Here is a 13826-nt window from a genome sequence, read left to right as displayed (position 1 = left end):
TCTCACAGATATCACTAAAGCCACTGATCAGTTGACCTTAGGGTGGAGGAGATTCTCCAGGTGGACCTGACTTAATCATGTGAGTCTTGTAAAAGCAGAGTTTCCTCTGATGGTGGCAGAGGGGGGCGAGGGAGATGTTTGAGGGACCTGACGTAAAGAAGATCTCCTTTATAAGATGGAGGGGCCACAGGGCAAGAACTTGAGCACAGTCTCACGCCAACAGCCAGGAAGAAAACAGAGACATTGGTCCTATGACCCCAAGAATCCTAATGAACTTGGATCTGCTTCCAAGTTCATTCGGGTTCTCGGGGTTACAGGATGAAACTTTATGCTGCTACATCTAATACATTAGTGGTAACATGTCATGAAGCATTAAAAACACAATGCTTCTGCAGATTTAAAAAGGAACAATTAGAAAAGGTTACAAGGGAGGCCTCTAAGCCTTTGCCTGATGTACCACGCTACGCGTCACCTGTGCCTAGGGAAGCTGCGGGGCTGGTCAGAATCACAGAAACTACTTTGGAAAATGTGTTGACTCAAATATTAGTACATGGAGCATGAGATGCTTATGAGTTATTTTCAAAATAGTATTAAATTGACTCTGGAGAGAAAGGATGAGCCTGGGGAGAAGGGATGCGGCTTTTCAAAGGAATGAACCAGGGCAGCCCACGGCTGGAGAGAGACCAGGCCAGGAATGAACCAAATGAGGCTTTTCAAAACATGCCCTGTTGGACCAGTCCTCCCAGCACCGGCTCACTTGGTACTTAGAATCTGGCACCAATTTCTGAGCTTTTATAAATTAAAGTCTTTATATTCGGACTGTGAACCTCATTCCTGTGTGACACCTCCGGTGAGTGTTGCTAACACCCTACCGCATAAAAACTGACGGCCTGCCTTTCTGGTTTTAGAAACCGTTAACTTTGTACCTGTAGCCCAAACACCCATGCTTACTGGGGAGAGATGTGACGATATCTTTCAGCTATACACAAACTGATAATTTGGCAAATCAAGAGGGCTGAGTTACATATAGGATGATGATATAAAAAAAGGAAGAAAAACAAATGGTTTTTGGTTCTGGAACCAATTCATTCCACGGAAACTGCATGACCACACCACTGACTCAGGCTGGGACGGCCCCAGGCTGAGAGGTCAAGTCTTGGACTGCAGGGCAGGAACGGATGGGCCTCAGTCCCTATGAATTTCTGCCTGCTTAGCAGGGATGTCATCATGAGCTCAACCATGACTAAAGCAAGTGTCAAAGGGCATCCCTTGGCATAAAAGAGAGGGAACCACTAGGCACAGACTGGACCTCCCTAGTCAGTGTCACATGCTGTCCATTCTGTTCTACATCACCCTTCCCAGCCCTCTTCCTCAGATCTAGCATAAGCTTGGCACCCACTGTATGGTCGTGCTCAAAAATCCACTGACATTCTTAGACTAGTTCCTCTTTATTAATTTTATTTTGGTCACGAACCTGTCTGAAATCCTATTCTTTTTTAGCAGCCAATTTATGATTTTGGTAAAATGTGTTTTAATGTTATCATACATGAAAAAAAGCATGCAAAAAAGTTTGTGTAAAATAAATTATGGAAATAAATTCTTAAGACATGTATTTTGTTAAATTTCCCTCTTGATGTATGTACAACTGATGTTTTATGAACACAGCAATTTGTATTAATCTTCTTTCCTAGCCCCTGGCACCATGAACATCTCAGAGAACATGTCTCAGCTTCCTGTTACTATGACTGACCACCCCTCACAACTGAATAAACTGCTTTTCCAGACTGCATTTCATCACCCCAACTGAGCACATCACAGATACTTAATATATAAGTTAGTTTACTGGGGTTTTGGAACATTCATGAGGGCGATCTCTGGTATTAATTCAATTATACCTGAAGTACAACCCCTCCCCACTAAAATTAAGTACCCAACCTTTTATACATAGGATTAGTCAAGTTTTATAAGAATTATCAAATGTATAAACAGCAGGAACTTAATTCTGTGTTAAGAAGCTAACTCAATTCCTTTATTAATTAACAGATGCCATTTTGGGTCCATTTTTTGCTAATTCATTTCTCTAACTCAATTAGCCAGCTTAATCTTTGAAGGATTATACCTAACACACTTTCAGTATTTAACAGAGAAGCACACAAGACCAAAACCTCCAAGGAAAGATAGGAGGAAGAACTAAGAAATAAGTTTACTACCATCCACTGCTCTCAACAGTTAACATTTCTTCCTCATTCTACTGGAGTTTATGTTATGACAGATGGAATTACCTCAACAAAATACTGGATTAAAATGATACAGTACCTTTGCAGTATAATAAAGTAGCTCTAAATTTGATATAAAACAGCATGTCAATTCATGCAAACCATTTGGAATTCTTCGGCAGTAACCATTTTGAAACCTGTGGTTCTCTAAAACTTCAGGCACTTAAATATTTTTATAAGAAGATAAGAACAATTTGTCTTGTTGCAGCTCTGGGCTCTTATCAGGAACCAAAATGACTCAATCTAAAGACGAGCCTATGGCCCTTTAGCTCTTTGCATATTAATAATGCTTCTCTAATATAAACTAGCTGACTTGACATTCTCCCCAGCTGAGCAAGTTGTTCTGGTCTTGGGGGAGGACGCCATGGGGAAACAGCTAATCCGCTTCTCAGTGCATTCATAAATCTCACAGAAATGTTTAACAGATGATGCCACCACGGGTCGACAGTAAATCTGATACAAGAGACATTAATGGATTAGCTCTTTTACATACACAGCAGTCACTTCAAAGACGACTCCATCCGTCTCTGCATCGTCTTACTCCAAACCACTATGCCAGCTAAGGCAGCTCACCCGCGTTCTTAAAACACTGAAACTGCTGGGTGAGACATTCCCAAGGACAGTGTCAGTAAAACAGATTTTTTACAAAATGTTTCCTCCTAATAGAATGGTAAAATAGAATGAATGGTCCTGAATTATAACTTCCTCTTCAAAATGAAGCAAAATTTTAAATCAGAAAAATTTCTCTGATTTGACCCAATCCTAATAACCTGTATTGTACATCGGTCATGCTTAATGAAAACAATTAGTTTTAAATGTGGTAATAAAACTTTGCCCAAAGCCTTTGCTAAAGAAAAATATTTTAAATAAAGTGTATCATCTTACATTTAAAGACCTTAGAGTCACATACAAAAAAATCCATATTTTTTTTACAAATGTTAATATATTAATAAAAGCTCAAACTTTGATTCCTTTTAGTATGTTCATTTTCGTGTCAGTCTGTGGTTTCCCCCACTGAAATTTATTTCACAATAATCATATTGCATTAAGAAACATAATTTTAAAAGTTGAAATGTTTTGCTTTTATAACCCCAGATTCTTCCAAAATTATGGAATGTTATGTTCCTTAGCTGATGCAGTTTAAACCAAACAAACGTTAGGCCTAAAGTGGGTAGCCAGACCTGGTGGGTGTTTACCCAACATCAACATGGAAAAAGAGAACAATTAGTTTTCTCTGCAAATGTGATTTCATTCACTATCCATGAAAACAAAATCAATAGCATCTCTCTTTGCCTCTAATTTAATGCATAAAAAACCGAGGCGCCCTGACCCAGCAATTTTACTCTCAGGTATCAATCAACCCAAGAAAAATGAAAACATACAGCCACACAAAAACATGTACACAAATGTTCACCACAGCACTATGCATAGCAGTCAAAAGTGGAAACAACTGAGTGTCCATCAACATATGGATAAACAAAATGCGGTCTATCCATATGGTAGAATATTATTCAACCATAAAAAGGAATGAAATACTGGTGCCTGCTACAACATGGATGACATTATATGGTTCCACTTATAGGAAATCCAGAGGGATAAACAGCAGGTTAGTGGTTGCCAGGGGCTGGGAGAAAAGAGAATGGGAGTGTCTACTATGGGGATTCTTTTTGGGGTGATGAAAATACTCTGGAATTAGACAGCAGTGGTGGTTGCATAATTTTGTGAATATACTAAAACCACGTAAGTATATGCTTTAAGACAGTGAATTTTATGACATGTAAATCAGAGCTTGATTTTTTAAAAAAGTTTGCCTCTAATTATCTTCTCCCTCTCCCTTACTGACAGCCTACTCCTAGCAATTTATGTTAGAAGTGAACAAAATTTTGAGAAAAACATTGTTTTCAATGTTTCAGATATGCTAATAAGTAGAAAAACCTATCTCATGTTTTTAGAAAAAATCAACAACTCAGATGTTGAAGCAGAAAAACCTCATGAGTTCTTATTAGTAAACAAACTATAGGCTTTTGAACTCTGTACCAATACTAAATTTGTCTGAGTTCTCTTGCTTCTCTCCACGCTATAATAAGTCCTGTGTGGGAAGCATTCAGTTAACCCCCAAAGGCATGACAAAGGTGCCAGATGGGTACACCAGGCCGACCATACAGACTAAGGGCCAGGTAAGAGTGCACTTCAGACCATGGCAGGAGAGAGAAAGAGGGGACAGAAACCCCAGAATAGGTGAAACGGGTCCACTTAGAGGCTAATGGCCACGCCATGCAGATCCCTCTAAATTTCACTGGAAGAGGCGGCACAGCTCGTGGCATGGGCCCAGCGTGAATGTGCGATCACCTCCAAGAGTCCATCTTAGGCTTCATCAGAGAGCCATGGAGAGATCTATCATCTAAGACAGTCAACCGACTACTAGTTATATTACTGGTTATAAAAATTACAACTGTCCATCACTGGAAAGCCTCCAGAATTTGATTAAATAAGTGAAACTGATGGAACACAATTATGTAAACCTGTATTAATGTGGAAAGATTTCTACTATGCAGTGGTAAAAACTGAGTTATAAAACCATAAATCAGTGCACATGTTTACATAAAAAAAGCCCAGAAGGTTTATAGAGCTCTCTGGATGTGGAATTTTTTAGGTTATTTTCACTTTCTTCATCATGTGCATATTTTATCACTTTTTAAAAACAATAAACATATACTACTATTTCAAAAACGGGGGAAAAAATTGCAGCTACTGCCGCTCAGGCAAAGGAAAGATTTTGTGCGCGCACCTTCTGAGTTCAGGGTGATGAGCGTGACGTTGTTCCCGATGTTCTGACTTCCCGACTGCCCACAGGTGGAAACGGAGTCGCTGGCCTCGGACCCGCTCTCCCCGTCCTCGTTGTGGCTGTCTTCTTGCCCCGGCACCTTCACCACAATGGTGTTCTGCCGACGCCCGGGAACCGCGCTGAGCGGGGGAAACAAAACACCACCGATGTTGTGAGAGCAGCACACGCAACAAGCAGAGACTAGCGCTGAGTCACTGCAGTGTTCGTCTTGCCTTCCCTTATCAGACTCTAACTCCACACGGAGCAGCGGGTCACAAGTCTTCCCTTGCAGCTCCTTCTACTAAGATTGATAGCAATTTAATACCAGGAAATGGTCTGGAGTTGAAAGAAACTGTATCAAATTTTAGATGTTTAAAAAAATGTTTATATCACAAAGCAAAATCACAGCGCACTGTGATTCAAGGTTTAAATACTGCTTTCTGATCACAGAGATATACCTATAAAATGTTGACAGTCGTACCAGACTAACTTTTAAGACTATGTCAAAGGAAAGGCTCAAGAAGAAGTATGCCTAGAGACTTCCATTGACCCAATCCACTCCACACTGTTAGACATTCTAGAAATGACTCAGTCTTTGAAAATGCAGTTATCTCTCCCAATTATTCCCACTGACAAAAACCACTAAAGTGAGTTTAAAAAGCCAGCCAACATCTCCTAGGTGATAGTCTCACCCCACCAGGGGTCCTGATACAGAGCAACGAAATACCACCAGAAAAATAGGACACAGGCCAGATCTAAAAAGCGCTCAAGAAAGAGAGCATCCGGAGATGTGCTACTTGCCTTTTTCACAACCCTTGCAACGTCCCTTCACATGGACAGCTAAGCACTGAGAACGGGAAGGGAAGCACGATTTCCCTTTCTACACATCAAAATGTGTTTAAAATCCTGGCACTGCCCAGAGGAGAGAGCTACACTTTCTGAACTTGATTCTGCAGAGGCCCGTCCAAGCCAACCTGGCTCCTAAAGGCTCAGGCTCCGACTGTTGACCCCGCCTGTGGCATGTGAGAGGCATGCCTGGCCCTGCCTCTTCGCCACTAGCCGGACCGCCTCAGCCTCTGACACACAGACACCCGGACTTCACCACCTTCTCTCCCTTCACCCCAGTGCGCAGGCCCTCAGCAGCCCAGCTGGGCTCTTAGACTACGACCTGGGCTAAAACAGTAAAGAAAACGGGACACAGCTGGAGGGAGAACGATCTGCACCGGAGACTGAGAGAAAAGGCAGACCAGAGCCTGGCAAGGACACGGACAGGAAACAAAAAGCCAACAGTCCTCTGGGGGCGTGTTATCAGGAAACGCTGAGCCCACACTGCTAGGCAGGGCCATCTGCAGTGGACTTCATGTCACACAAGGGAGGTAACAATGCTTTCTATGCATTCCCATTTATGACAAAGGTTAAATTCAAAATGGCTCAAAAGAAAGACGTATGAAGAAAAAGCCATGGCCTCGAAATACCTCCACCATTTAGCAAAGTTACACGAGGGTGTCTGTTGACCTGATGTGCTGGACAGACAGGCAGACAGGTGTGACTAAACCATGATCTAGAAAGAGGATAAGGGCTAGGCTGTTGTGAAAACACAGTGCAATGTCCCAGTACCACGCTACACTGCACACGACAATCTCAAACACCCTCTCTCCCTTAACCCCTCGCCCTTATCCAGCTCATCTGTTGGGACTTGGGCCCACAGCATGGCACAGCCCTCCCCACCGCAAAGAACCGTGGGTGGTGCCTAGTGTGTACAACCCATGTGAGGACAGAAAGGCCCGACTATGCCCCGCTCGGAATGCTGCTTTGTCCCCAAGGGGACGCATCGTGTTGGCAGTGGCAGTGAAAGGTTGGGTTGGTGTTGTGGCTACTGACTTGCTAATGATATTTTCCAGGGAATCCGGTGCCCTGTTGCTCAAGGGGTCTTCCATCTTGGCTACAATGGCGTTCTGCCGATCACTGTTGAGTATTACTGTAGTCTGGGGGACGACGCTAGGGAACAAAAGAATCACAAAGAAAAAGAAGACCTTAAAACAACAACATTCATTGTAAGAGTGTATAAGAGTAATTTAATACAGTCAGCTCCTAATGATAGGCACTCAGGGAGAAAGGTGGCCCCAAGCAGAAACTACAGTTAAAGTAATATACAATTTACACTGGGCAAAGAATAGACTAGAGATGAGGATTTTTTAAAATAAAGTTTAACCTTCCTCATTGTTGGTACTCAGTCTGCACAATGGGATAACACAGGAAAATTGAGTTAGGAATATTTTAACCTTTAGAATAGATCGAGATGTCAAATTGTCATTATACACAGTTAATAAGGTTTCTGAAGTAGCATGTCTACGTAAAAAACAGCTTAATATTTTTACTCATTCCATTCCAATAGATTCCTACATGACAAACCTAGGCTTTCACAACTACTCTACTTATCAGTCCCATCCCAAAGTGTTCATGCTGCTCTGGAAAGAAAGGGCAAACACAGTAGAGGGGCTGTGGGTGGGCCACCCGGCACTGAGCACCTCCAGGTTCCACTGGGAGGGGGCAGGAGCCATGACCAGAGGGCCTCTGGGTTCCACTTTAATGGAAAACATCACAGGAAAGAGAACCAAACCCTCACCGGGCACTGTCTTAAAGGAAGTGCTGTATGCCCACCAGTAGCCAACAGCCTTTCTCAAGGCCATGCTCACAGAGACCTCTCAGTTCTTAATCCTCTAGCTTTTAGCACTCATAGCCCCAGGAAAATTTAGAATTTGCTTTGTTGTAGAGGTTAGAGTGTGAGAATGAGCACTTGAAACACACAGCTTTACCACCTGAAAAAAAAAAGTGTCATTCTTGGATTTCACTCTCCAAAACACAATGCTGGGGAAACATTGCCTTTCCATGAGAAGATTTCATGTAACCAACAGCACACGTGAAAATCTAGCCCACTGTCACAGCCTTAGGGCTCTTAAGCCCCCTTCCAAAATCTGGGCACAAATGGCTTCACTTTCTGCCCACGTCAATTGCAGGGCCACAGGCTGTTCTTCAAAAACAAGAGCATGATAAACTGCATTTCACTCAAAGGTATTATTATTATTTTTTCAATTATTCGACTTGTTCTTTGGTGATACCCAAAGTCACCCACCAAACCTGACAACCTGTCCATGGGTCAGGTCTCACAAATAATCTAGGTGACCTCTCTCTGACTTGGTACTGTGGTCACATACGAGCTGATGATTTCGTGCTTCTCATATATCAAACAAGAGACAAAATAGTTGGCACGTGTTTGGCACTTCCCAAAGTGCATTCCATGGAACACTAGCGTCCCCCAGCATCCCATACATGCGCCCGTTCCCATTCCTTCTCGTTCCATGAGCAGCTAAATAAAAATGGTTCTGCTGAGTAGACGGCAGTTCCCTAATGGACTTTACCACATTACAGGTCTGAGAAGTTCTGCAGAAAATAGATTAAAATGTATTCATGCCCATTTGGTAAAGTTGTTTGACTAAATATGCCTTTCTCTCCTAAAGATTCTGATTAAGATCAAGGAAATAATGTTCTGAGGCAACAAACTTCGAGCTGGAATGAACATAGCCTTAGAGGTACCCAAACATAGCCCTAGAGGTACCTGAGGGTGGACAGCTCTTAGCAACTCAATTTCCAGATCCTCGCCTTCCAGAATGTACTATTTTCTAAAAATGATTCTCCTCGAGAGAACACCTCTGGTCAATGTGTTTGTTTGTTCCATTTCACAAAGCCCTTTTCCTGCTTTAAAAAGAAAAAAAAAATCCCCTCACTCTAATTAGACCCAGGAAATGAACACCTGAGGTACAAACACAGGCCCAGTCTGAAATGTGGCAATGCCTCTGCTGACTGACTGTAAAACCCTTCGGTGAGTTATTTGTCCACAATTCTTTGTTTTCAACAAAACTGACGGGACCTAGGTTAACATTCAGCTCATGGATCATCAAAAATAATTTCTGATGACAGACCACTACAATTTTTGGCGTGTAACTGAAAGAACTGAGGGACTCCTTCCTCTTCCACATATTTACGTATGGAAACAAAGTTTCTTAGAAATTTATAGAAACTAAAAAGATAATTAGAATCAATGCTGAACCCTTCTCATTTTAAGTGATAAGTCATAATCATTCATGGGTTCAGGAATTAACTAAAATTAAACCCACATCTATCTCAAGAATACAATCACAATATTGGGTTAGTAATAATTTGTTATAAATGAGTAATACACTTACATTATTTTGTGTACTACTAATTATTATGAGGACTCAACACACAAGAGCTTTTTTTTTAACCCTTGGGGCCTTCTGGTTACAAAAAACACAAATATTTCTGCTTCAATTTCTATCCCTAATTCTGTTGAAAAGTAGTATGACAGCCTGGTCGACAGGATAAAATTTTGTAAGGAAAAAGAAATGAAAATGATAGTTTAAAAAGCAAAGAAACAATGTAAAATTTGTCTGTATAAAGCTTATTCATGGAATTTTTTAAAATGGATGATGGTATTTAAATTATAACATTTAAAGAGCAATGAGTCAGTTGTGTTTTTAAATTATCGATATTATAATAAGCCAGAAATTACACCCTTTCAACTAATGCCATTTATGTCTGCCTCAAATTGTACAGAAGAATATTTCATTTTTCAAAAATTATGGAATATCCATATCATATTAAGAAGAATGTAGTAGCTATCTGAGGGTTGATATAAAAAATTGTCACAATATTAAGTTTCTTGATTCAACTGGATTACAGGCCCTAGTCATTCAATCTGACACTAATCTGGGTGCTGTTGTGAAGGGATTTTGCAGATGTGATTAAAAGTCCTAATAAAGTGATGTTAAATTATTCGTTTGACAGATTATGCTGAGTGGGCCTGGCCTTATCAGATTAAACCCTGAAAAGGCTTTCCCTGGTCTTGGAGACTCCAAATAGCTCCTGCCAGCTGACCACCATCTCCCCTTCCTGTCTACCTGCCCTACAGGGTTCGGACATGCTTGGCTGCCCCCATGACTGTGTAAGCCAATCCTGAGTGATAAATCTTTCATGGGGGAACTGACTCGCTCTGTCTCTCCCTCGCAAACACACATATCTCCTGTTGGTTCTGCTTTTTTCTGGTTAAACCCTAACTGATACATTTTGAAATCATTAAAGAGCCACAGGAAGTGACAAAAGAAGTACATCAAGTCCTGTGTCCCCAGTGGGGACATCATACAACCTGTAGCACAATACCAAAAGTAGGAAAGTAATACTGGAACAATACTGCTAACGAGTCTACAGGCCTCGTTTAGATTTCTCCAGTTTCTGTGTAAGTGTGCATGTGTTGTGTGTGGTGCTATGCATCTGACACCACGTATAGACAGATCCCTGTACTGCTCCATTGCCGCCAAGGAGCAGTCTCGTGCTGCCCCTTTAGAAACACCCACCCTCCCATCACACCCAGTCCCTCCACAATCACCAACCTGTTCTCCATCTACAGTTCCACTATTTCAAGAAAGTTACAAGCATGGAATTATATAGCATATGACCTTTTGAGAATGGCTTTTTGCACTCCGCACAATGCCCCCAAGGTCATCTAAGTGGCAGAATGTATCATCAGCTGTTCACTCAGTGTCGCTGATGCTCAGTTTTCCATGACACAAGTGTTTGTTTATGGGTGGGCAAGTTTGTTTAACTTTTCACCCGCAGAAAGACATCTGGGGTGTTTGCAGGTTTGGGTTATTACAAATAAAGTTGCCATGGACCTTTGTGTAGAGGTTTTTGTGTGAACATAAGTTTTCATTTCTCTGGGAAAAATGCCCAAGAATGTGATTACTGGGCCATATGGCAAGTACATGTTTAGCTTTATAAAATGCTGCCAAACTGTGTTGCAGAGTGGCTGCACCATTTTACATTCTCACCAGCAGTGGATGAGAGATCCAATTTCTCCACATCCTTGTCAGCAATTGGTGGTGTCACTATTTTTTATTTATCCGTTCTAATAGACGTGGAATGATATTTCATTGTGGTTTTAATTTGCATTTCCCGATGACTAATGACATTAAACACCTATTCATATGCTTACCTGCCTTCCATATCTCCTCTTTGGCAAATATCTGTTCATATTTTTTACCCACTTTCTAATTGAATTATTTGTTTATTTACTGTTGAGTTCTGAGAGTTCTTTATTCTAGATACTAGCCCTTTGTCAGATAAGTGGTTTGCAAATTATTTTCTCCTAGTCTGTAGCTTGTCTTTCATCCTCCTAGCAGGTCTTTCTCAGAGCATTCGTTTCTTATTTTATCAAGTCCAATTTATCTTTGTATGATTTTGGTGTCAAGTCTAAGAAGTTCAACCATTTTTTCCTGTGTTTTCATCTAAGATTTTCAAGTTTCACATTTTTATTTAAATTTGTGATCCATTTTAAATTAATTTTTGTCCAAGTTGTGAGGCTAGTATCAAGATTCATTTCTTTTATTTTGCCTGCGGATGCCCAATTGTTCCAGGACCACTTCTTAAAAGTCTGTCCTTCCTCCATCTAACTGCTTTTGTGCCTTTGTCAAAAACTAGTTGGGCATCCTTGTGTGGGTCTATTTCTAAGCTCTCTATTCTGTTCCACTGATCAATTTATCTATCCCTTGGTCACTTGTTTTTTAAAAACTTCTTTATGTGTTCAATTCATTCTTTCACAACCTTAAATCATTATCTATACCTTTCCCTATAACTATATGTTTGTTTAAACTCCTGTTAGATAAAAACTTAACCAAAATTAAGGAAAAGGGAAATAGCAAGACCCATTGACTGTCCTAATTGTTTTAATTCTAAGATTAAGCTAATTCTCAAGCTGAATATTATTGCTTAATTCTAAGATTATGTTTATTACACAAGTTGAATACTCTTGACTAAACAAGTACCATTTAGAAGTAAAACATTGGTCCAGTGACCTGTGACAAGGCGAAACAAGGACCATTTACATTTACCCCTTGTGCGTGTAGGACCACTACTAACTCCAGCAGGGAGAGTCACACGCAGGACTGCCCCAAGGACTCTGTGTGTGAAAGGAGTCATTCAGTCCCGGAAGCTTGAGGGGGCACTGTGGTACCTTCGCTGCAGAAATGAACAGCCCACACCACAGCCAGGCCAACAACCTGCCCAAGCCCCAACGGCTGCTAAGTGGCAAAGTTAGATTTGAGCTCAAAGTCCTCAAGCAGCAGAGCCAACATTCTTAACCAACATCAATGATGCAAGAGTCTACAGCTTCCTACTTCTGGAACATCTAAATTTCCTGGGGAAGCTAAGGCCCACTCCCAAACAGCCTGGGACTTTTTAAACAATTTCCCCAGGTGATTCCGATGGGTGCTCTGGTTTAAAACAACACAAAATTACACACAACTCTATAGAAGGGCATAAATCTGCTCTGTTCACCGTTTCCCCCACAGCACTCGGCACTGTCTCATCTAGTAATACAGTTCATTTACTATAGCTTAGTTTGTTATGTGGTTGTCCATGTACGGGGATCTTTTCACCTGTTTTGTTCGATGGTGTACTCAATTGCTTAGGTGAATGCCCAGTACACAATCAAGTCTGTGTATTTAAGATGAAAGAATTTAAGAATAAGCCTCAGATCTGCATGTAAGCCTCTGGTTGTTGTCTCTAGATTCCTTGGTCCAATGCTGGTAGTCTGATTGCTAAAAGAAAAAAGGCCAAGAAACACAAGCCAGAATAGAAATCTACAAACATGACTCCACAGGTCAAGCTAGGATGCTGTCATCCACTGGAATTCTGGAAGATAATAAATTGAGGGTGCTCTAGAATCCTGTGGGCTCACCAATGTGAGTCCTGCATATACCACAAGGCCTGGCCAATATTAGGCACTCAGTGAATGAACAGCATTAATAGTAATAATTTTTTAAACCCTCATGGGGTTGTGAGGAATCCAGGAATACTAAGCATTTATATGCACGCTCTCATTCGCAGAAATCCTAGCTTGCTACTTCTATTATTATTGTATTGTTGAAGAAAAAGATGCTTAGAAAAGGTAAGAATTTGCCCAAGTTCTCAGCATTTATAGGTGCAGAAGCCTGGATTTGAAACCAAGTCTCTCCCTACTCTTAACTACTGGGTTGAGAGCAGAAATAATCCTATTTCGATTACTGCTACAATTTACACTTTCAGTGTTTGGGCATTTTAATTGTTTTGTTTTTAAATCCATTTTGACAGATTTAAAACAAAGTATCTTAGCTTTCAGAGTTGTCCTGGCAAACATTTTCCAAGCTGGCTCACAATGTGGCCATTAACTTCTCTTCAATTTCAGGAAACTGCTTTGTTGCCACATTCAAAGCACCTGTGTTATCACCTTAGAGCATGACTTTCTGCCCCTTTGCTCATCACACAAAATGCACTATTATTTGAATGTACACTTAGGGGCTTTATTCAAGTCTATGTCAAACAAACCAACCAACAAAATAAAAGAGGTGAAAAATCCCCTCCTTTAAAAAGGTAGAATTTAAACTATTTTTCACAAGTTTGTGTTTGCCACTTTTAATTACAAAAGAAAAATTAGACACAAGGTGCACAAAAACAGGCCCTTGCATTGAACCAGAGAGCTTGGAGCCCATACAGTGTTCCAGTGCAGGCAAGGACACTGTGGGGAGAGGGCGGGAGCTGATAACGAGGACAGGATCAACCAATACTTGAGGTCAGTACCTGATGTGCAGAGAGTCCAATAAGAAACACACGCA

At 41.0% G+C, this 13826-nt stretch overlaps 1 protein-coding gene across 12 annotated transcripts in view; it reads right to left on the bottom strand.

Moving 5' to 3' along the window:
* The window catches only part of LOC107502334 (BTG3 associated nuclear protein), a 115485-nt gene that overhangs the window by 56563 nt on the left and 45096 nt on the right, over positions 1-13826 (bottom strand). For 8 of the 12 annotated variants that reach the window (XR_001594963.2, XR_001594962.2, XM_016129427.2 and 5 more), the window contains exons 5-6: positions 6982-7098; positions 5065-5240 (exon numbers count right to left, since the gene is read on the bottom strand). Coding sequence is in view for 10 of the 12 variants with exons in the window: in XM_016129427.2 (XP_015984913.1) it covers positions 5065-5240; positions 6982-7098 (293 nt within the window). In the remaining 2 variants the exon portion in view is untranslated. The remainder of the gene's footprint in view (positions 1-5064; positions 5241-6981; positions 7099-13826) is intronic. The other 4 variants (XM_016129432.2, XM_036231544.1, XM_016129433.2 and 1 more) reach the window with 1 other exon arrangement.

Source organism: Rousettus aegyptiacus, unplaced genomic scaffold (assembly GCF_014176215.1).
Source record: "Rousettus aegyptiacus isolate mRouAeg1 unplaced genomic scaffold, mRouAeg1.p scaffold_m13_p_14, whole genome shotgun sequence".
Lineage (NCBI taxonomy): Eukaryota > Metazoa > Chordata > Mammalia > Chiroptera > Pteropodidae > Rousettus > Rousettus aegyptiacus.
The sequence above is the reverse complement of the archived record's forward strand: the minus strand, read 5'-3'. Positions and strand labels throughout refer to the sequence as shown.